The 24,871-nt window shown below is 40.1% G+C and overlaps 1 protein-coding gene across 5 annotated transcripts in view; it reads left to right on the top strand.

The window, feature by feature from the left end:
* vdr (vitamin D receptor) overlaps nt 1-24,619 on the top strand; it is a 211,944-nt gene extending 187,325 nt beyond the window's left edge. For all 5 annotated transcript variants that reach the window (XM_062966421.1, XM_062966422.1, XM_062966420.1 and 2 more), the window contains exons 5-10: nt 9,476-9,660; nt 12,264-12,369; nt 13,093-13,255; nt 15,384-15,535; nt 16,985-17,101; nt 20,365-24,619. In XM_062966421.1, coding sequence (XP_062822491.1) covers nt 9,476-9,660; nt 12,264-12,369; nt 13,093-13,255; nt 15,384-15,535; nt 16,985-17,101; nt 20,365-20,624 — 983 coding nt within the window. In that variant the 3' untranslated portion in view covers nt 20,625-24,619. The remainder of the gene's footprint in view (nt 1-9,475; nt 9,661-12,263; nt 12,370-13,092; nt 13,256-15,383; nt 15,536-16,984; nt 17,102-20,364) is intronic.
* The last annotated feature ends 252 nt before the right edge of the window (nt 24,620-24,871 follow it).

Raw genomic sequence — 24,871 nt, 5'->3', positions numbered from 1 at the left:
GTGCCATGCCATTCCCATAACCATTTTGCAGGGAAAAGGTTGCAAGCTTTCCAGTTTAGTGTAATTTAAAGCCAGTACTTTAAAGCAGTGAAAGCCAGTGCTCTCACATTTAAAAAAAAATTCTTGAAAACATAATTATGTACTCTGATTTGGCTTAATCCATAAATATTTCCCTTCTCCCTGAAATTGTTCCCATTTTTTCCTTACCCAGATAATTGCCATGTACATGCATATGAAATATTTTTTTTTCTGTCTCACTCCTATAAGGCAAATGAAGTGAAAATTATTCCTTCCAAAACAGTAGCCTTATTAAGTAAGTAACCCTGCAGTATAGCTGTGCCTCAAGATCCTTGCCAGGACCATCAATCCTTAGGTGCCGAGACTTGTATTCTTAGTGCAGTTTGATGTGGCTTTTCATTCATGTGATGTTCATTGAATGTTCAAATTTATGATATTAAATATATTAAATCAGTGTACATGGCATTGAACAATGAAACTGACATACCTGCAGATTTATAAAGTTCTTGTAGATTTAATGGTTCTACTTAAGTGGAGACTTTAGGCCTTTCAAACAATGAAACTAGGAATAATCTCAGAAGCAAAGCCATTTGGTTAAGTCACAGAATTTGATACATTAACTATGTACCAGCCATTCTGTTATTTTTTTTTAAAAGTTAAAGGGGCTTCTGCTAGTTCTTGCTTCACCATATTAAAGGGAGAGCCCGAGGCTTATTACCATACCCACGCTTCTTATCCAAGTTAATTTTGAGGCTAAGTTTTTCAAAAGAAAACAATAATGCTTACCCAGTTATATAACCCCAAACTAATTACATCCCCAAATGAACGTTGGCATTCAAGCCACCTCATTGCCTGGAAACGCACATTTGGATACCACCTTGATCTTTAGATCATTTTCAGGCGTGCACAGAGTTGTGCAATTTTTGTATTGGAAAAACACTAGCGGCGAATTAACTCTCAGTTTAAGTAGCTGCAGGCTGCATAGCAGAGTTACTTGCTTGGCATCACCCACGTGGTTCTTAGTGACAAATTACTATTTTTGCCTTTTCCCCCCTTTCCATGCCAGGCCTCTCATTCCAAACCTCACCTTAACCATAAAATGTTCCTTCTGCCCAGTGTCTCCATGCACACATACAAAAAGTGAGGGAAAATCCCCAGTCATACGATGAAATGTTCCCTTGTGGCCGGTCCATGCTTTATTTATCAAAGGTTGCTGGTATCTTGACAAAAGCAAGATTATTGTTGATTATAATTTCCTTTTCCAGAGAACTGTGCTTATAAAGCTCTTTCAGAACAATGTTTTCTTGTAGCTGTTAGCAAAGAAAAGGTGGCAGAAAAATAGTGTTTCCTAAAAATATTCTTAGGTCTCTTCTGTTTTGTTAGTGCTCTAGGTTTGCAAAGATGAGGGAAACATTCAATTCATGCAGTTTAAGCATTACAGAGTCAACAATACAGCTCACATTGATGAGGTCCCTCATGCCAATTCGCCAGCCTCCGTGACAAATCGGCTGTGCAGCAGGGCAATCCCGGTGCCCTGCACCCCACCTGGCCGACAGCAATGTTTCCCCATCACACGAGGGGAAGCAGCGCTGCACAGCTTGTCCCCACAGTAGCTCCATTTTTCCAAATGGAACATGGGAGAGACTCCCATGTTGGCAGTGCAGCATTCTACCACACTTCTGCCCCAGTTGAGGAATGGATGTGATGTGCGGCAATGGGCTCCATTGCTCAGCTGGTGCAGAAGCATCCTGTTACTAGTGAGTAAAATTTACTATATACCTACACAGGCATTCCCTGAGTTACAAACAAGATAGGTTCTGTTGGTTTGTTCTTAAGTTGAATTTGTTTGTAAGTTGGAACAGGTACTTTTTAAAGTGCATCTCCAGCTCACACACACACACAAACACACACACTTTTGGATATCATAGGGAAGGGTGTTGGTTTTGCTGTCTCTGCCCCTGTTCAGAAGATTTCACTTCACTTTCTATCCCTAGAATCATAGAATAGTAGAGTTGGAAGAGACCTCATGGGCCATTCCAACCCCCTGCCAAGAAGCAGGAAATCACATTCAAAGCATCCCCGACAGATGGCCATCCAGCCTCTACTTAAAAGCCTCCCAAGAAGGAGCCTCCACCACAGCCCGGGGGAGAGAGTTCCACTTCCAAACAGCCCTCACAGTGAGGAAGTTCTTCCTGATGTTCAGGTGGAATCTGCTTTCCTGTAGTTTGAAGCCATTGTTCCGCGTCCTAGTCTGCAGGGCAGCAGAAAACAAGCTTGCTCCCTCCTCCCTATGACTTCCCGTCATATATTTGTACATGGCTATCATGTCTCCTCTCAGCCTTCTCCTCTGCAGGCTAAACATGCCTAGTTCTTTAAGCCGCTCCTCACAGGGCTTGTTCTCCAAACCCTTGATCATTTTAGTTGCCCTCCTCTGAACGCTTTCCAGCTTGTCAACATCTCCCTTCAGTTGTGGTGGCCAGAATTGGACACAGTATTCCAGGTGTGGTCTGACCAAGGCCGAATAGAGGGGTAGCATGACTTCCCTGGATCTAGATGCTATACCCCTATTTATGCAGGCCAGAATCCCGTTGGCTTTTTTAGCAGCCGCATCACATTGTAGGCTCATATTTAACTTGTTGTCCAAGATCTTTTTCACACGTACTGCTGTCGAGCCAGGCGTCCCCCATTCTGTATCTTTGCATTCCCTGTGATAATTGAATTTTGAGGGAAAAAATGGCTTATTGTGGAAACAAGGATTGGTGATAAAGCTTCAGTGGAGATCCCCTTTTCCCCATGATAACTCCAGGAGTGAATTTTCCTTCCGAGGGATAGATTTCTCTCAACTACCAGTCATTTGTAAGTTGGATGTTTGTAACTTGTGTATTTCACTTATGCATTTCACTTTATGTATGTCAAATGATATCTGTTGAAAATGCATCTTCAAACACACATTGGTTTCTTATGCTAATTTAGGGGTAAATTTTGGGGGGGGGGTTCCCTCTCTTTTCCCCAGATGTTGGCAAGGACGAATGGACGGACAGTACGAGAAATGTAAATAGATTTAACTGTTTGGCTTTATGCAGTTAAATTCTGGAAACTGTGTGTTTGAAAAAAAATCAGGCCACTCTAGCACAGCTGTTCAAAGCTACTGTTCGTAGAGCAGATGTGGGGCAGCAGACTAGTTTATAATACAAATGTGCTTAACCCATAAGCCCAGTCAGTCAGCTGGTGTGTGTTCATTATGGGCCATACCGAGCAAGGGCTTTTCTATTGAGGAACTACTCTTAAGATATTAAAAAATTCCTAAGCCCAAACTGCTCTCCTACCCAGATTTGCATGAGCATACTTTCCAGCATTGTTTCTAAACCCTATAATTGCTTATAACAGGCCAACCATATGATGAAAATGGGAAACCTGTGGCCCTGCAGATGTTGTTGGAGTCCATTTCTCATTGATCTCTGTCAACATGGCATGTAGCGAGGAATTATAGAAATAGTGATTCATCAATATTTGAAAGCCAAAGAGATCTCACTCTCATTGTATTGATAAGGAGGTGGTACATATCAACACCCCCATAGTGCTATCAAATGTCTTATATCAGAGCAGAAACTGCTTGAGGTTTAACAAATCTCACATTTTCAAAGAATAAAGGTGAATACACACCCCTGGTGGTGGTGGCGCAGTGTGTTAAAGCGCTGAGCTGCTGAACTTGCAGACCGAAAGGTCCCAGGTTCAAATCCCGGGAGCGGAATGAAAGCCCGCTGTTAGCCCCAGCTCCTGCCAACCTAGCAGTTCGAAAACATGCAAATGTGAGTAGATCAATAGGTACCGCTCCGGTGGGAAGGTAACGGCGCTCCATGCAGTCATGCCGGCCACATGACCTTGGAGGTGTCTATGGACAACGCTGACTCTTCAGCTTAGAAATGGAGATGAGCACCAACCCCCAGAGTCGGTCACGACTGGACTTAACGTCAGGGGAAAACCTTTACCTTTACCTACACAAAACTAACCTAGGTGGTTGTGTGCGTGGTAAACCATCTTGCCTGCATTTGAGATCAAACCTACTACTGCCTGTGTCAATCTTTTACTTTTTAGGAAATGTCAAGTTAAGGGAACTACTTCATCCATGAAGGATTGACCATATATAAAGTTGTTAAACTGAATTAGGGTTAAGACAAATTGCTGCTAAGTAATAGTAGTAGAAGAAGAAACTGCTATCATCATCATTATTCTCATTTCTTTTCTGTTTCAAATCTGCGTTTGACCTTTTATCTATGCAACTTGTTTTCTGTGTATGTTACCATATATAGCATGCATAGCTTCTGCACACCTTTCACTTTTACTGGCTCCCCTCCTCCAGCTACTTCTTAGGTGCCAAAAATAGATTTCTTGGTCACTTTGGACTTAACTCAAGTTTAATTAGAGTTTTTATATCTTGAGTAATGGCATTGTAAAATGGAATGGGATATAAAATAATACAGGTTTTATGGTTATGATTTCAGATTAATACCTACTGGATGGCCTTGAGCGAATCAACTTTTCTCAGTTTTCCTATCTGCAAAGTGTATCATAGGTCTTCGAGGGGCGGGGTGGGGAAAATGATTGAAACTGAATGAGATCAGGATAGTGAAGTTTTATAAACAACGGTCACTTGAGAACAAGGTTCAATAAAGTAAAAATATGTGAGGCTGGATCTACACTGCTATATAATCCAGTATCTGTTCCCAGATTATCTGCTTTGAATTGGGTTATATGAGTGTACACTGCCATATAATCCAGTTCAAAGCAGATAATATGGGATCAGAAACTGAGTTATATGACTGTGTAGTTGGAGCCTGAGACCTCCAAGATTTTCTTTTTAGATGAGCTCCAACCATGGAGGAATCTGGTGCATCCCTGCTTCTGGAAGTGCCTTTTTTGATACATTTCAGGAGTGAACCAGCCTGTTAACAAAAGTGAAACCAGAAAAGATCTTCAAGCTGTTTTAGGACTTTTTGGTTTTAGTTTTCAGTAGTCCAGACAGACCCCAAGAGGCCCTGGACCCTTTGCCATAGTTGTCAACCCCTGAGCTAAAAGATATCTCCCCCTTGCATTGCTTCTCCAAACCTCACACATCTGTGAAAGTCTAGAATGGGAATAAATAAGTCTAAAGCCATAACTTGTTCAGCAAATTTTAAGGGTTTGTTAAATGATGTTGTAACTCTCTTGAAAGAATCTCAAGAATAATTGTATACTGACCTGTTTCAAAAGCCACATCAATGAAGACCTAACAGACATCTGTTTTGTTCTTAAACATTTCAAGCATTGATGAAAGCATTCTCTCTTTACATTATGCAATCACCTCCACAATTTAGTGTATACACATACAACCCCATCAGCACTGGAACTGTTTTCCTAGTTTTTTAATCCCCTTTTTCTTGAACTTCAAGCCAACCTTTAAACCATTTAAATTCATTGACTTTTAGGTTTAAAAATTGATATTCAAAGGATAGAGATGCAGCAAAAGTTGGGGAGGAATAATTAAATTAAAATATCAGAAGTGTTTGTGGATATATGTATAACCAACAGGGATAAGAAAATAGAGAATATGTTATTGAAGGAGAAACAGGCATGAAAGTAGCCACAAGCCTAGCTACACATTTTTGACATACGAATAAGACAAACAAGCCAGTTACCTGATCAAAGTATTTTTTCTTTTACAGGTTTTATAAAAACTGCACATATTTATTTCATTTACTTTGGTTAAACTCTATTCCTGTTTCTTTTTTAAAAATCCAGAGTAGTGATTTAAACATGTAACAGATCTAAACTTTTACTAGGTGTGCAGTTAAGTGCTTGGGTTTAGTGTTTGGATTTAATGGGAATTCAGTGAACACTGAATGTTTTATTGGTGTCGTGGCACATTGGGTGTGGCACCCATTTCTCAGCTTCTGTTTCATTTCGTACAGACACAGTGCTGCGTGCACACGACAGCATTATACAAGTTTCCTATAATGAATACCTCTGAGTCAGAGAAACAGAAATCCTATCTCTTTGGTAAACAGCCTGCTGACCAGCACATGGGGTGTTCTTTAGAGTCTTCTGTGAAATAAATCCACACGTAGCACAGCTTTCTAAGACAAGATGAGTGTCCTGCCTTTTCACACACTACCCTTTCTCTTGAATTGTCCTGATTAGAGCAATTTGTGAGATACGCTGGTCTCAGTTCTAGAGCTTTACTGGACTTTTTGGAATGGTGCAATAAATGCAAGAGGGAGAATTAAGGCAAGATTGTATGAAAATGGAGTTGAATAAGGGCTTGATGTAAGAGGGAAATTCTTCCTCATGGTCTCTATGAATCACACAATTGAAATTAACTGTGCCTGTGTAGTTAATCCCAATGGTGTGGATTCATAGGGACCACGAAGAAGAATTAGTTACTTCAGGTAAGCAACCTGTGTTTTTATACTTTGCTGCTACTAACAGCCTTAGGTATTTTAAAAAGGGATTTAGCAACAATCCTGCATCATGCTTTCTATGCATGCTTCTATGAGTCTCCTTGTGAAGACAAAAAGTGGGGTATAAATAAACATATGATCTGTCAACTGCAAAAGGCCACCTTATTGGGATCTGCACACATCATCCGAAAATACATCACACAGTCCTAAACACTTGGGAAGTGTTCGACTTGTGATTTTGTGATACAAAATCCAGAATATATATCTTGTTTGCAGTGTCATACTATGTCTTTGTGTCAATAATAATAATAATAATAATAATAATAATAATAATAATAATAATAATAATAATATGCATCCACTAATTTTGGAACGGGAAAAGGATTGCTTTTCATGACATTTACCAGCTGAACCTAGGTGCTTAAAGTGCTCTTCTCCCACCAACCTTACTCAACTCTCCTCCCCAAATTTCAAAAGTTTGGCCCCAAATGTTATAATATGAACTACATCTGAGCTTTAAATGTCTTGGCAGTATTTTTTGAAATTAATTGGGACATTTTATTCCTTGCATAAGGTGAGCCCAGCTGGATTGGGACCTGAGGCCTCCCAAGTCCTGGGTTCTGCTTACTTATTGTCAGGCAAATGACTATAAGTAACCCCATCAAAGGACATGATTATTATAATACACTCATATTTGTGTTCTCTAGCAACTGGTATTTATAACACTAAAGGGAATAGTGGACATCGTGAAATCCTGTTGGTTTCTCTTTCTCATGATGGAGATCTCCAGCGCTTTACAAAAAATAATGTCAGCCAGGATGCTGCCAATTCTGAATCATCTTCTTTGGAAACAGTCTGATAATCCAAACAACATTATGATCATCTTCATAGCAGCTTATAGGTTGCCGTTAGCAGTATGGATTCCTTCTCAACAATTAATTGCGTCCTAAGATAAAATGGCAAGAGTTTGCAGTCAGCATAGGAGCAGCTGGCTGCCGAACTCCTTTCAATCCCACACATACCGTACCTTTTTTTCCTGTGACTGTTAGTGACCTTTTTTTTTTTAGCATGCAGGGTACTTTATAATCTTTATCTCATTGTTCATCACATTTCACCCCGTTTCCTTGTACTGAAAATGATTGCTCAAGGCTACTAATGGTAGAGTTCAGATATGAACTCCAGTTTCCAGGGTTTCAAGTCCAGGACGTCTTTTCTTTATTTATTTTGCTATGTGGGTTCTTGCCACACTGTTGGTTTTGTCTTAGAACATCTTCGGATGTAAATTCAGCTCATCATTTACCATATTTGGGAGCGAGATATTTCATGAAGTAATATCTGAGTGCTACTCCTCAAAAGTTCCAAGAATGAGAAATAATGTAGCCAAATGTGTTTTGGACTTGTAGGAGTTCACTTCTGTGCCATCATGCACCATACCTTGGGAGCATTGTGACAATGCCCCACATGTTCAGTGAATTCATTACATGGGGTATTCTTTGAGCTGATATACAAATATACAATTTCTGAGTTCTTAAACCAACTATAAACATTTCATAGACATACTTTCTATCTTTTTTGCACAATCAGGGTGCCAGTATATATATATTTTGAACGTTTATGCCACAAGAAGGTTCCTAATGATCTGAAACGTGCTCAGGTGTAATTTCTATTGCTAGCAGTTTTGAGGATATTCTTCCTTTCTTCCATTTTTAATTGTTCATGGTCTACTCCGTTACATGTGAGATGAATAAACTATCCAAAATGAATTAACATGCATGACGGTCACATTATCATGATAGTCTGATGGAGTGCCTTGGAAAATCAAGTGGCTAGTCTGGCTGGGAGTTTCTGTGAGATGTAGTCCTAAAGAGTAACATATTCCAGCCTCTCCATGTATTTCTCTGGCTTGATCTTCATGCATATTAGTCATATATTATGTTTGCTGTTAATTTTGTTTTAATTTTCTGGTTACTGCTTTTGTCTGTGCTGGCCAAAGGTATGCCTAGCAGTGTCTTAATGCAAGACATCTGTGTAGACATCTGTGCAGCAGACCCTCTTTTGCGCAACCTTGTGGGAACACTTCTGCCAGCACTGTCTCATGACATTCCCTGCTGTGAGACTCTCTTGTGTAGTTATTTACTTGTCAAACACCAACATATTTCATACGGTCATTTCTGAATTTTCCACAAGGCATTCTAGTACCAAATTGCCCTTAGAAACCAGGTCCTGATGCTACAATATCAAAGTGACTGCAGCACATCTGTGGTCATTCTAAATGATGGTGATGAAGCTATTTTATCAGTTATTCTGAAAAAGACTTGATGAGAATCTACACAGTTGTTTTAGGAATAAATACAATTGGCTTCAGGCCTGTAGCGAGGGGGCGGTTTTAGGGGTTCAACCCCCCCCCCCCCCCGAAATTTTTCAGGTTATAAAAAAAAACCTTGGTTACTCATGAATTTTAACTGGTTAACCAAATCCCCATGCTAAGTCTATGAGACATAAAACATTAAGAGTCCCTCCAGGCACTATCTCAAGCAGATATTGACAGGTTTGTAGCGGGGAGGGGTGTGTGCTAAGGGTTAACCCCCCCCCCCCCCCGAAATTTTCAACCCCCCCCCCCGCGAAATTTTTTTCTGGCTACGGCCCTGATTGGCTTTCTGTTTTGTTATAATTACAAGTGAGTTGCAGTCATTTGCGCTGGACCTAACTGGGTCATCTGTAGTTAAGAGGGAGGAAATGGATTCATGTCCACAACAGGAACATGGAAACATCTCTTTAAATGTGTATCACATGACATTCACATGAATACCAATTGTAAGCTATGAACCTTATCTGAAATTCACACAGACTGAAGCCTAGAAAAACAGTGTGTCTCTCCTGCCTTTAGAGAATAATGATAATCATATCATGCCATTACAAATCACAGCCATTGAAGCTTGTTTGTTTTGTATGTCTTGCTCTAATTAATTCTAACAGTTTAAACTAACTATTATGTATTCTGTCTCCCCATATACCAACAGTTATTCTGACAGATGAAGAGGTCCAGAGGAAAAGAGAGATGATAATGAAAAGAAAGGAGGAGGAAGCCCTGAAAGAGAGCTTAAAGCCCAAATTGTTGGAGGAGCAACAGCGGATCATTGATATACTTCTAGAAGCTCATAAAAAAACCTATGATCCCACTTACTCTGATTTCAACCAGTTTCGGGTAAGCCACTGTCTTTCTTGCTCATTACAGATGTGAGTAGGAGGACATCTGGTGGTAAACTGAGTGAACAAGCAGCGATGATTAATTTTTAATGCTTTTTGAGAAACAGGTTCTGGCAAAACTGTCTACCCTCCTTTGGCTATAAAGGGGGTTTAAACTGTCGTATGCACCAAGCAGTAAGATAATGCCTGAATGCCAAGCCAGTGTCTCCATGTGCATTGAGTTAATAGGAGCCAAGAACAGTCTGTTGGTTGAAATACATTATCAGAAACCTTTTTTTGTAGAATTTAGGTCTCGTGGCAACTTTATCCCTTCTTTTGAAAGTGCAATCAGCCCTAATTTTTGTAGTTGTTTATGATACAAGAGCCCCATGAAAGTGAAAATACAGGCCCACTATTTTTATCTGAGATAATACTTCTTTAGGTCTATGTTGAAGAACCTAGAAATGCCTGGAAATGCTTGCTATTGAAGCATTTTTAGCTCTTCCAGTTAAACTTGTAGTCCAGAAGCTTTTTAACTTTTTCCACCAGGAAAATCTTTGCACGACTCAAGGTAGATAGGTATATAAAGTAGGTATAAAAATCAAACATTTATTGCACATAAACCAGCATTTGCAAGGCTTGCTAAACAGACTAATTTTCCTTTTCGTGGAGTACAGCTGAAGTATTTTCTGCAGAATCTACTGCATGCTGTTGCCATTGTGTAAATGGATGGCGTTCAGAAACCTCTTACTGTTGTCAATTTTTTCCTGACTGCAACACTGAGCTATGGGGGGGGGGGTCAGAACCCACAGTTTAAGAGGCAGATGATGAACACCACTGGAGTTACACTGGAAGACTTAGAAAAATGCATAGGGAAAATTTACTTTCTCAGTCACATAAATCAGGAGAAGCAGGATCCGTTAATGTAATCTGCAAATATTCAAAGCCGCAAATGTTTAAGCAGCTAATGCAGGGGGATGACTGTATATTTCTGAAGTTAAGCATTTCTGTGGACAATTGAGATAACCGAATGGCAGCTCTTTAGGATGCCCCATGTATCCACCTGCTCTTTTCACTTTCCTCAGAGGCCCTTGGGTCTCTGAGCAGTTGTCTTCCTCAGTTCTGTAGAAAGAGGTGTGGTAAGGGGGAGAAAGTACTTGTGGCTGGGGCAACCACAAGTGTTTCCTTTCTTGTAGCAACCAGGGAAACAGTAGAGGAACTGGAGCTCAGCTGTGGGGTTGAGTGACGCATGCAAGAGTGAGGGAGAAGGGTGGGATGTGTAAAGAGCAGAAGTGGAGGAAAAGGAATTTGGCAATGCCTGTCTGAAAAAAGGACACACCACCACTATCACCATTATTATGATCATTCACTTTGGGGGGCGGCAGTTCTTGATTCTTTTTCACCACTCCTTTATTCTTCTCTACTGGTTTACTTTTCCTGAACAACACTAGTGTTTCCACTGTGGAATAGAGCCTTCAAAACACCATGCATCTCCTAATACCACCCAAAGCATAACACAAATGTGCTGAAGTGAATATCCTCTAGCTCCCTTGGATTGAAATTTCAATGTGTACATATAAATGACTATCATAGCTTAAAACATATTTTTCCTGTGGTTCTCTGTCTCGTAATGTGCTTTTAATGTCTTTTCCTACATTAGTCTTTTATGTACTACTGTGGAGATATGGGTGTTATGGCATCGGTATGTCAGAAATGTTTTTATTTAGGAGTGCTTTATTATTCTAGGAAATAGTTTATAGCCCCTGGTGGCACAGCGGATTAAACCGCTGAGCTGCTGAACTTGTTGACCAAAAGGTCAACAGTTCGAATCTGGGGAGCAGGGTGATCTCCTGCTATTAGCCCCAGCTTCTACCAACCTAGCAGTTTCGCAAACGTGAGTAGATCAATAGGTACCACTCTGGCAGGAAGATAATGGTGCGCGATGCAGTCATGCCAGCCACATGAACTTGAAGGTGTCTATGGACAACACCGGCTCTTTGGCTTAGAAATTGAGATGAACACCAACTCCCAGAGTCGGATATGACTAGATTTAATGTCAAGGGGAAACCTTTACCTTTACCTTAGTCTATAGCACTGAACAAATTGGCAAAAAGTAATAGAAATGGAGCAAAGAATACCAGAAGAGAAAACAGAAGCAAAGGTTTGCAAAAGTACCCTGTGCTAATCTGAGCCAATTTCGACTGATCTTATTGGTGAAATCTCCAGATATTCTTGAGCCATCCTTTGTGTCTCGGCTAGAAGTTCCCATGAATGCACAGCCATCCCAATATGTTAAACTTAAGAGTAGGAGGCACTCAAACCTAATAGGAAAAATAAACCAAACAATTCAGGCTTTTGAATAATAATTGGCAGCGTTAATTATTATCATGTACGCTGAACGCAATCGACAGACCCAGTTTTTTGAACTGAACACGCCTACCTGTATTTTATAACGTGTTTTATGAATACTGATGTAAGTTAATAATAATTTTTTAACTGATTTATATTGCACTGTATCATTTTTATATATGCGTTTTATTGTAAGTCGCCCTGAGTCCCCTGTTGGGTGAGAAGGGCGGGATATAATATTGTAATAAATAAATAAATTTCCTTTTGTTTCAGCCTCCAGTCAGAGGTAGCAGAATGAAAAGTAGATCTTCCTCTATTATGACCCAAGGTTTCTCCTCTTCAGAAGACTCCTTGGATACCTTCAGCTCTTCTTCCCCAGGTACCACACAAAAGCCCAAATGGCATTTATGCCAAGGATTTTTGTACAAAAAACCCTGTGGGGATGTGGAAAAACCTGTGCGAAACTTGGTCAATAAATATGGTCTTTATAGGACTTCCAGAGCCACTCCTATGTTGTAGCTCAGATGTTCTCTTCCTGGATTGCTTTATTTTGATGGTTTTGGATTGATCTGAACTTTCTGGCACTTGTGCTGAAAAGGAGCAGAGCTACATTTTGTGGAAGACACAGAGCTGCCACTGGAAACAGCCTCATGAGTGGAGGCCTCCCCTTGTAACTATATTATCACTTCGCAGTCTTGTGTTTCTACAGTCCTGTGCACTTCCTTATAAATAATAATAATAATAATAATAATAATAATAATAATAATAATAATAATAATAATAATAAAAAAAATAAAACTTTATTTATATATTGCCCTTTCCCCTCAAGGGTCTCAGGGCAGTTTCCAACAGAACAGAAACCATACAGCAACTTAAAACCATTGTGGCAAGTCCTTGTAGCAGTTTGAACATAAAGTTAAAGCCAGACTAGCCAATATAAATGGCAAGAGAGATGTAAGCAGCAATGTTGCAGTCTAGTCTCTTAAAACACTTTTTTGAACAGGCTTGTTTGTTTTGACTGATGTTTACAGGGTTTGAGGAAGTTACTTTTTCAAAGACTTACGTAAGAAGTCTAAATTGTGTGTTTTCCTCTCCCTCATAGAACCAAAGATGTTCTCAAATCTGGAACTAAGTGATGACAGCGATGAAAGTGCATCCATGTCCATTGATTTATCACACCTTTCCATGTTGCCTCACCTGGCTGACCTTGTTAGTTACAGCATCCAGAAAGTGATTGGATTTGCAAAAATGATTCCAGGATTCAAGTAAGAAACGATTTTGCTTCAGAAGCTGTCTGTTTCAAAAGCAGAAATTGTATCGAACTAAGTACTTCCCAGGAAGACTTTATGCTGACCCCCACTGATTGATGATTTCCCCTCTCCATGGAATGAACTTGGACTTATCCATAGGTCATATAAAATCTATATTGGCCCCAAAATCTGCCATCAACTTATACATGATGTCAACTTTTATATGAGTATACAGTCAGTTCCCAACTTAGTCAGAACAGGAAAATTTTTAATGTGTAATCCCAGCCTAATATTTTAGCTTCGGATAGCATAGTGAGAGATTAACACCCCTGTGGTGTTTGTTTTGCTGCCTGTTCCCGTCTGGAAGATTTCACCTCACTTTCTGTCCCTGTGACAATTGGATTTTGAAAAAATTGGCTTGTCATGGAAACAAGAATTGGTGATAAAGTTTCAGTGGAGGCACCTTTTCACCATGATAATTCTTCTAGGAGTTTATTTCCCTTCCAAGGAGTAGATTTCTCTCACTCTGTTGTCTCATCCCCGTTCTTGGAGGCCCCAGTGGCACAGTGGGTTAAACCCTTGTGCCGGCAGGACTGATGACTTGAAGATTGGGTTGCTGACCTGATGGTTGTCGGTTCAAATCCAACTCAGGGAGAGCGCGGATGATCTCCTTCTGTCAGCTCCAGCTCCATGCGGGGACATCAAAGAAACCTCCCTCAAGGATGGTAAAAACATCAAAACATCCGGGCTTCCCCTGGGCAACATCCTTGCAAACGGCCAATTCTCTCACACCAGAAGTGACTTGCAGTTTCTCAAGTCACTCCTGAAACAAAAACAAAAAAAAATGTTCTTAACTGTGAGTCATTTATAATTCAGATGTTTGTAAATCAGGGATTTATGGTATATGGTTTACAATTTTAAATTAGTCATTAGTAATAATGTTTAAATAGAGGCATTTAGCCTAAGAAATAATGCAGCTGCATTATATTTATCCTGATGGCAGTAGGTCACAGTTATTGAGTAGTACTAGTCACGGTTATTCAGATTTTACAGAATGAGAAGAGACAGCCATTCTCCAAACCTATTGCTACAGCCTTATATAAACTGAAATAAATCTTTCAGTCAGACTGTAAGCCAAAACAGTAATGTAATTATTGCCTCTGCCACTTGCCTGTTTTATCCATTGGCATGGTTTATTTAACAAATCCCATCAGAAACTAAGTATTAATGGAACTGTCAAGTGGCAATTCAGCCACGAGGCTAATTTGAATAAGGCTTTGCTCAAGTCCCATTTGGCTGTGCACCAAGAGTTGTGTGTAAGCATAGTTTGAACTTAAGCTCTCCACACATTCCTTGGACTTCTACTTAAACCTTATAAAGGTCTTGTAGTAATAATGGGGTTCAAAGTTAAAGCTTGTTGATTGTACATAGACAACTAAGCACTCAGTAGCTTTCAGCAATGTACCAAATTGCGTACTCCAAAGTGTTGTGCTTGAATTGACCTTAGAATTGTTTGTGTGGTGGCTAATTCACAAATATAAGGCATGACATGGTGTTAACATTAATACATTATACACATAAATGCGTATATCAACCTATAGTAGTGGCAATGTGCATGTATAGATCTGAGTTTATTGGGAACCAATCTCCAGGGGGCTGAGTAGATAACACCAGTGTGTGATGGCTGCATATATGAATGTAGGGGAGTGTATGAATGAAGAAGTACAGAATCATTTACCATGAAAGCACCTTTGTAGCCCAACAAAAATATTATTTGTGTCTTGGTTTTGGGCCTGTTCCTGGGGTTATTTGGGGCGCTAATTGGATAGACCATATCAGCCTTAGTTCCTTAAATATGGTTATCATGGTTCTCTATGGGTGAGCAGATGAAAACTGGCAGATGGCATGTGTTCTGTATCTCAAAAACTAGAGCTGATAGAGGGAAACAGGTGCCATTTTTAGAATTAGCTGGCCAAATATACCCAGAAACAGGTCTAACATTTGAGGTACCAAAATGTATGTTAGCCAGTGTCAATCCCAGGGGAAACACATGGTCATGAATTTTAAGTATCACCACATGAAGTATTGTAATGATGGATGAAGTGAGAACTCAAGATACAACAATTTCTCTTCCCCAATGTAGAGATCTAACAGCAGAGGACCAGATTGCTTTGTTGAAATCCAGTGCCATAGAAGTCATTATGCTTCGATCAAATCAGTCGTTCTCACTGGAGGATATGTCCTGGACCTGTGGCAGCAATGATTTCAAATACAAAATCAGTGATGTCACACAAGGTATGGTATTTTCAGGTGTGAATGATATAGAGGGTTGTATATGGTTCAAAAGGCTGTTTTATGATGATGTATTTTATGTATTTATTTACTTCATTTATTTATTTACTTCGCCTTTCTCACCCCATGCTGCTTAAAACATAATAATAAACACATCCCATCTATCCCATAAATTGTGACATAAGTCCACCATCTCTACTTTCCACCCATAGAAAGTAAAAATAATTAAAAGCCAGGATCTGAAAAAACAATTATGTAACTGAATCTGTAGAATAATAGTTACAATCCAATGAAATTGAAAAAAATGCCAAAACCCAATTCAGTTTTAATGGAATTTAAGTGTCTTTAGACTATTTCATTGCCTATTCTGTTTACATTAAAGTATTATAGTGTACTCTGCAGGGCAACCCTTGAAAAGCATTTAGAAGCTTCAGAGAGTGCAAGATGCAGCAGCCAGATTCGTGTCAGGTGTGCATTTTAAAGGCAACATAAATCTGGTCTTAAAATGACTGCACTGGCTTCTAGTATTCTGAACTCAATTCAAGGTGCAGCTTTTGACCAATAAAACTATAACAACTTGTGGCCAGGATATCTAAAAGACTGCCTTCTCCCTTTTGAGCCTGCTCAAAATGTGAGGGCCCTTCCACGCAGCTATATAACCCAGAATATCAAGGCAGATAATCCACAATATCTGCTTTGGACTGGGTTATCTGAGTTCACACTGCCATATAACCCAGTTCAAAGCAGATAATGTGGGATTTTATACAGCTGTGTGGAAAAGGTCTGAGATCCTCAGAAGAAGCCCTCTTGTTTGTCCCAACTCATTAGGATGGTTAACAGTAGCACCCTGAAGATGAAACTCTCTTCCAAAATATTTGAGGCTGGCTCCATCTCTTTTGAGGTTCCAGCAGGCATCCAAAACACTGCTGTTCAACACAATCTGCTCTGTTTGAATTACTCTGTTTTAAAATTTGTATTTTAGGATTGCTTTTAAACAATTTTTAAAGGATGTGTTTTTAGTTTTTTAAATATTTGTATTGTTTTGATCGCTTTTATTTGTTCATTGCTTTGGGAGTCCTTGTGAACTGGGAGGCAATGTAGAAAGAGGAAGAGAGAATTGAGAACAAGAAGCAGACTAGCTCAACAATTTCAGATATTTCTTGGCAGGATGAATATTGTCCTTTTGTTGAATGAGCCATTAACTTCCAGGGACCTTCCAGACAGGCCCTATATCCCAGGATCTGATCCCAGGTTTTTTTCTTTAAACTGGATTATATGAGTCCCCACTGGGATAAACAGAAAACCTGGGATCAGATCCTGAGATATAAGGCCTGTCTGGAAGGACCCCCCAGATCAGCTTATTTTTGCTTTTTACTCTGTTTTCCAACCAGCTTGCAAGCCTTCCAAAAGTGAGTGCTGACTCTTTTAAAAATTGCTCTGTTTTTTTTCCAGCTGGCCACAGCCTAGACCTGCTTGAGCCTCTTGTTAAGTTTCAGATCAGCTTGAAAAAACTCAACCTGCATGAGGAAGAGCATGTGCTCCTGATGGCCATCTGCATCCTTTCTCCAGGTAAGAGAAACTTTTATCTTTTTGGGTGACATTTTAGTGTGCTATCTCCCAGTGACTGGAGGCATCAACAGGGTCATTTTGTGGGCAATATTTTTTTTAACATGGAGACAAGTTTTTTAAATTGGAAATAACAACTGTTTTTGTGTTCATCCACAATATCCTGGTTTAAACTCATGGAAGCATCTCTTTTCTCCAGAGTTGCACATATTTGTTTGTGAGGATTACCATAATGCAAGGAGAAGGCAGCTTCCCATATGACAAAATGTTTAATTTAATATCCCAATTTCCTCTCTAGAATGCAGGATAAAGGTTTCACACCACCAAAGACTCCAAAACAAAACATAGAACCTAAGATCTCCTATCTTAGTGTGCATCCAGACAATGCTACCAATCAAACAGGGTTTTGTAGCTATCCTAATGCAAAATTCTTATGGAATGAAAAATGGTGACAGTAACATCTGGACTCCCTCTAAAATTCTGTGAATGTGGCAAGGTGCCTGTGCAGTTAAAGACCCATCTGGAAGTACTCTTGGGCTCAGAGGAGTCTCTGTCTTCTTGTATTATTTTTATGCTTATTCAGAGCTTATTTGGTGACTTGTCATAGCAACATACCTTTCAGTAAAACTAGAATTAACTACCATATACAGGCCCCAAATTACTAACAAGATAGATTCTGTAGGTTTGTTCTTAAATTGAATTTGTGTGTGTCGGAACAGGTACACTTTTAAAGTGTAACCCCAGCCTATATATACATATGTGTCTATGTCTATGTCTATGTATGTGTGTATATCTCAGCTTTGGATAGCATAGGGAAGGCTTAACATCCCTGTGATGTTTGTTTTGCTGTCTATGCCCCTGTTCAGAAGATTTCACCTCACTTTCTGTCCCTTTGATCATTGGATTTTGGAAAATGTAGCTTCCTGTGGAAACAAGGATTGGTGGTAAAATTTCAGTAGAGACATCTTTACCCCATGATAACGCTTTCAGGAGTAAATATTCCTTCCTAGGAGTAGATTTCTCTCACTTCCTGTTTATTTATTTGTTTATTTACAGTATATTCTGCCCTTCTCACTTCAAAGGGGATTCAGGGCGGATCACATTATATACCTATAGGGCAAACATTCAATGCCCATATACACATAGAACCGAGACAGACGCAGAGGCAATTTAACCTTCTCCTGAGGGGATGTTCGATTCTGGCCACAGGGGGGAGCAGCTGCTTCATCATCCACTGTGACGGCACTTCCTCATTCCAATGTTGTAAATTAGTTAAATTTGCCTCCCCACTTTATAAGTGGTACCTTATTTCCTACTTGATAGATGCAACTATCTTTCGGGTTGCTAGGTCAGCAACGAGCAGGGGCTATTTTTTATTTTTAATTGACGGGTGCTCACCCCGCCACGGGCTGGCTTCGAACTCATGACCTCATGGTCAGAGTGATTTATTGCAGCAGGCTGCTTGCCAGCCTGCGCCACAGTCTGGCCCCTGTTGTCTCACCCCTGTTCTTAACTATGAGTCACTTGTAAGTCAGATGTTTGTAATAGTCGACTGACTATATATTTGCGTGTAAGTCAAGCTCATGTATAAGTTAAGGGCAGGATTACGGGCCAAAATTATGGATTTTTATATGACCTGAGGATACATTGAGGGTCAGTTTGAGAGAGGAAAGTGCCAGTACCGTCATGGGGCAAGCACCCCCTGACCATGATCATGTTTCCATCCAGATATTTTAAAATGCCTTTTGCTATTCTACTCAAAGAAAGTTTCCATTTTGATTGAAGTTAAGATGCAGTATTAATTCTTATCAAAAAAGGAACCATCCCCTTTTCTGAGTGGAATGATGAAAGACAAGAGCTTCATCTGGTCAATGAAAACCTGAATGAAGCACTGTCCCTGTCGACTTTCTCCCCTGCAATGCCACCTCTGGTCTTTGTGAATGCCTGGGCAGAAAAATAGCAGTGGCAGCAGTTTGCCGCTTCCCCTCAAAAGAGTTCTGGAGAATATACATGGTCAGTGATTCTTTTAGGTTTTCTCGCTATGGACTAAGCCACACGTGTCAAACGCAAGGTCTGTGGGCTGAATCTGACTTGGCCCATTATTTTATGTCGCCCACAAGGCTCTTAAAGGCAGAGTAAAGTAGTTCCATTTATATAGTGTTACAATTACAGTTGTCCTTTTGAAGGCATCCATAAGGCTTTCATCAGTGTACTCAGAGAAAGGGTATATGTTTGGGATGGCATGAGGAACAATCCACCACAGATCCAGGTTCTTTGGATTGATTTTTAGCCAAAATTTCTCAACTTTTACTCAAGTATATACATTGCTTCCACTTTCTGCCTAATTTCTTCCCTCTACACAAAATTAGGAGGAGGAGCGGGCTAATGCAATGGCTCATTGTGGGGTGGCTCTTTGTCCTCAAGAAGACACAGAAAAGCGTCAGAATCCACATGGAGATGCATCAGTAGTATCTATGAGTCTTCATTTATGTGTGGGCAATTGTTACATGTTGGGAATCAGATGAAAAGAATTGGGTCAAAGAGGGTGAGGAGCAGTACCTAAGAACCTTTCCTTGTTTGGAGTATAGTGCAAGGAACAAGAGGAGATGGGTGTTGTGGGTTCTTCCATTTCCCATATGAACTGCATAAGCAAAGTGTTCACTCCTACCTTCTGAGGCCATAGGAAGCAAACGGGTTTCAATACAATAAAGAAGTCTTATAAGCCTCATACTGACACTAGACCACAGTCTGAACTGCAGCCAGAGACCTGAATGGTTGCTCTTAAGTGCTTCGCTGTTTCTTTTTTCCCCACACAAAAGCTAACACCTCAAAAAAGTACTATCTTGCCACAATTTGTCTTGGCAAAGGGTTTTGCAGTGTCTTTCTGCCAGGGAGTTGCCCCAAACCTCCACTTCTTCCATCTTTTTGATAATAATCTGACATGCAGAAGTACTCAGCACACGGCATTGCACCCACTTGCCTTAAGTCGTCTGGCTGCTTCCCTTTGCTGCTTGATACTTTGTGATCTTTGTCTCCTGCTATCTGGCAACCCTATCTGACTTCACAGTTTTCTGTCTCCTAGCATAAAAATCTACACAGGATATGTGAGTATAATATTGCAAGCTCAACATTTTCCCCCAGACTATGAGGAAAGAGTAATGTTAGATACTGATCTCAGGATAGCAAGAAAGCAAAAGACCTGGAGTCAATAGGCAACCCCCTTCGTTTTTCCCTCTTCTCACTGTCTCCCATGTTCTCTTTCCTAGATCGCCCCGGCGTTCAAGACACCGCTATGGTGGAGTCCATCCAGGATCATCTTTCTGGAATCCTGCAGACTTATATTCTCTGCCGACACCCGCCTCCCGGCAACCGCCTCCTTTACCCGAAAATGATCCAGAAACTTGCAGACCTGAGGAGCCTGAACGAGGAGCATTCCAAACAGTACCGCTGCCTCTCCTTCCTGCCTGAGCACAGCATGCAGCTCACTCCACTGGTCCTCGAAGTGTTTGGCAACGAAATCTCATGACGTCGTCCTGAGGATGAAACACACCAGAGTTAAGGAAGGAGTCAGCCTGGCTTCCCACTGGTGGCAAACTGAGAGCTTTGGCCCCAGTGTTGTATATTGTCAGCAAGAGTTTTAACCCTATTTTTTTCCTCCACACTACCAGAGGGACTGCATTGTTTTTACATCTTTTGGCCTCATCCTTTGCATTGCTGCTGAGCAGCAGTCTGCAAGCGCATCCCTTCTCTTCTGTCAATCAAAAACTGAATAGTTTTCTCACTTGCTGCTTTGCCAAGATGAATTGCTTGTTGCTTTCTTCAATGTTGAACTTTCAAGCCAGCGACTGAAATGACTGATCTGTAGGTTAAGAAAGGCAATGACTGGATAAGCGCTCCCAGTTAGAATAGATGGAATTTAGGGCTTGAGGGTGATGGGACTACTGGCATTGTCATCATGCAACATTAAGAGCTTTTAGTCCAGTGTGAAAATAATGTACAGAAATGGATCATTGCTCTTTTCAATGTAATATGCGCCCTTCCTGCCTGCCTTCCCAAGGTTCTTCACTACTATCAGCCAGATAATGAATTGGAGAGAGCTGGGGGGGGGGGGTTAACAGTTGTGGTGTACACAAACAACTCTAGCACTTTGTTGCACTAAATAGATTGATCAGAAGAGGATAATCTCAGTGGAAATTTTCTCTGAGAATTGTAAATAACTAGCCCATGCCAGTTTCTCAGCATTGTTTCCCCAGAAGAAAATGTGCTCAAAACATGGATCCCTTGCAGAATTTCACTCCCAGTTTCAAACACTACCAGTTTATTTAGAGGAGTTTCTGCTTCCTGCAGTTGCAATCCATTTGAAAAGTTTGAGTTGTCATTTTAGAGCAGACCTTTGGCAGTCTATGTATGGCCCTCCAGATATTTCTGGGCTTCAGTCCCTCTCAAGCCCAGCCAGCATAACCAATGGTTAAGAGATTATGGGAGTTGCAACTGGAGAGCCACAAGTTTCCCACCCCTCTTTAGAGTCAAGCAGAAACCATTTCCTAGCAGGCCAAGCTGACCTACAAGTTGCTGTACAAAGAACTGACATGTAGAAGTAATCTTCAGTTCTCTCTCTCCATGCTGGAGCCGTAATGTTTGAGTTAGTCCTTAGTCATACTCAGGGAGGCTGAGACTAATTTGTTTTTGTGGCCCATAAGAGGTTTACTGTGAGTTTGATGACCTCTGGAAAAATTCAGCACAAGTTGTCACACATTGTCAAGGGAAGGACTATATCACCAATATTAAAACACATGGAATGGGCAGTTGCTAATACATTAGTCTTAAATTGTACACAGAGCTTTCAGTGGGCCAACATTTGCTTCTTGCAAGGGTTGGCAACCGTTTGAATATTTATGCATGAGGAAGGTAAATTGTCCGTGTAGTGAGAACAAAGCTGCTTACGTGTTGGACATTTTCTCATCTCACTTTTCAGAGATGATTGCCTGCTCATAACATGTGTACTATTTCACTTCACCAGCATGCTGTTTTTACAGAAATGATTGTGATAGATGCAGTTTGCACGCCATGTATTGCTTCAGGTGAACACAAAAAGTGTCTTACAGGGATGATAAATTCTAAGGATACACAAAGGCATGTTTGGTTTAGCAGACCTGTAGAGTTGTGTCAGGAAATATTTGCATACATGAATGGATCAGGGTGGAGGTTTCAGGGAGATTTCTTTGTTCAAAAAAAAAATCTCCCCTTTGATTGCTAAGTGTCAGTAGGATGATATAATAGGAAGTGATTATTGTGAAAAAGTGCCTTGAGCTTGCTCCAATGCAGTGATTCTTTCCCCCTCCCTGCAAATAATGAGTAGACATTTTAGTCTGAAATTGATCTAAATTGCTAGCCTTGGAGGGATCCCAATTAATTTCCCTTTGTACTTCATTAAGCATTGGTATAAAGGTAGCCCACCCACATGGAGTAAATCTTGAAGCTTGCTTCTCAGAGCTCTGCCTCTTCAGCTGCTGGAGCACATTCTAGCAGCAGTGTTTGACTTCTTTGGCAAGATACACCACCCATTAGTTCAGTGGTTCTCAATCTGTTGGTCCCTAGATGTTTTGGCCTTCAACTCCCAGAATCCTAACAGCTGGTAAACTGGCTGGGATTTCTGGGAGTTGTAGGCCAAAACACCTGGGGATCCAAAGGTTGAAAACCACTGCATTAGTTTCTATAGAAAGTATGGTAGTACATCAAACATGCCTCAGTCTTTGTTCTGGCAGCCACTACAGTGGTGGATGGCCTTACTATACTCACTAAAGTTGTACATCTTAATACTTGTGTCGTGACACTACATTTGAAAGTGCTACATATATATCTTGCAGAAGGGAGTCAGCGAAGGTAATGGGTAATTTTTTAAAAGTCACATTAAATCATACTAGAGTTAGCTGTCCACATTTGTGGATTTAAGTTTTTATAGATTTGATTATTTGCAGATTTGGCTAATACACTCTAAGAATTTCTAGGTCCTCCGATGCAATTCTGTGGTCCATCTCTGCCAGAAGTTGATCATGGAAACAAACTGAAGGACCAAGAGAACATATCTTTAGGCATTAGTAGGTCCTCCAGCGTAGTTCTGTGGTCAGCTTTTGGTAGAATTGGTGTTTTTTATTCGTGGTTTTCCCACTTCACTCCCCTAACCCATACAAAACGATTTTATTGATCAGCCAATTGACCTTATCATAACAAACAAGATAAGCACAACATACAGTATATATCAGGTCCAAGTAAAATTATAAATATACAAGTACAGATAAAAAGTGTGGATGGCCAACCTAATTTTAGGTTTATACCTCAGATGTCCTCATCCCCCCTTACAGTGTATATCAATCGGATCGATATACTGTACTCTGAACTCCTTTTAAATGCTTTAAACAGGTAAAGGGCATAACCAACTAGTTAGAATGTGGTTTTGGCCCCTAACCCATACAAAAGTGAAAGTCCTACTTTATTGGTTCCTCTTACCCCTATAATGTCAGTACTGATTGGCAGCAGATTTCGAGGGATTCAGGAAGATTCATTCAAAGATGTACTTGGAGACTTGGGTTTGAACCTGGGACTTTGCATACAAAGCATGTGCTCTCTCACTGAGCTATACATGTCTCTGTGACTCACAGACAAGAATGTGAGGTTTAGGTCTTTTACATCGCAGCTTAGGAAGTTTTCCAAGTCTAATGGGATGGAGGACCATAGTTGAGTCTGGTAGCTAAATCTTATCATGGCACAATGTTGAAAGAGAGGAGAGAAGTCAGCTATGCGTTCAAGCACTCTGCTATATTGGACATAGTAATATTTTAAAATAATGATTACAGCTATTAATAGAACACACATGGCCACTATATTTTTCTAAAGAAATTGAGTGAGTGCTTTGGATACTTAGCCCATACATTAAATGCGTTAGCAATGCCTATGCTGAACAATTTGCACCAGATGATGTGGCTTAATTAAATGTGTACATAGCTATTTAATAGAAGTTGACAATGTTCTGTTATATAACACCAATTAGATTTTAGACATTTGAATCAAAGCTGCTCTTTTTGAGAGATGCTGGATTTCCCCCCAACTCTGCACGTGAATGCCAAACATATACATACAGTATATATATCTATATACAGTGCAAGAGGAGTAGCTTCTTTCCAAATGTGAAACACAAATCATCTCTTGTTTGTTGCCTTGTGTAATTTAAATGGCCATGCAATGCACTTTATATAAAAAATCAGTGGAATGATTTAAAGAGACAAATCTATATTTAATTATAGTAGTTCTAATGATGAAGAATTAGAGATGATTGCTATCTTTTTATTCCTCTGTACATTTTTGGGCTTTTTTTTTAATGGATAAAAGAGAAGATATAATATAAAAAAATAATTCCAGAGCTTTATTGACATGATAAGGAGTGATTGAATCCTGTTTTCATAGTTGTAAGTGTAATATGCTCTTACCTTATTAATAAACATGTATTGCTTTGTGACAACACAATCACCTGAGTGCGATTTGTTTACACTGCAGTCCTCTATATTCCGCTCTATCTCCCCGAAAGGACTCAGAACAGATTATAGGTACATATATATGGCAAACATTCAGTGCCATTGTACAATTGACAGAGACAGACAATACATCAGCAGAGGCAGCCTTCCCTCTTTCATTTCCAGCATCTGGAGATCGCTCAACTCAGTCATGGGGAAGTGCTGTTCTTTCATTCTTCCACACCGAGGAGCCTATTGATCAAAC

Source organism: Anolis carolinensis, unplaced genomic scaffold (assembly GCF_035594765.1).
Source record: "Anolis carolinensis isolate JA03-04 unplaced genomic scaffold, rAnoCar3.1.pri scaffold_20, whole genome shotgun sequence".
Taxonomy (NCBI): domain Eukaryota; kingdom Metazoa; phylum Chordata; class Lepidosauria; order Squamata; family Dactyloidae; genus Anolis; species Anolis carolinensis.
This window is presented reverse-complemented; position numbering and strand designations above follow the sequence as displayed.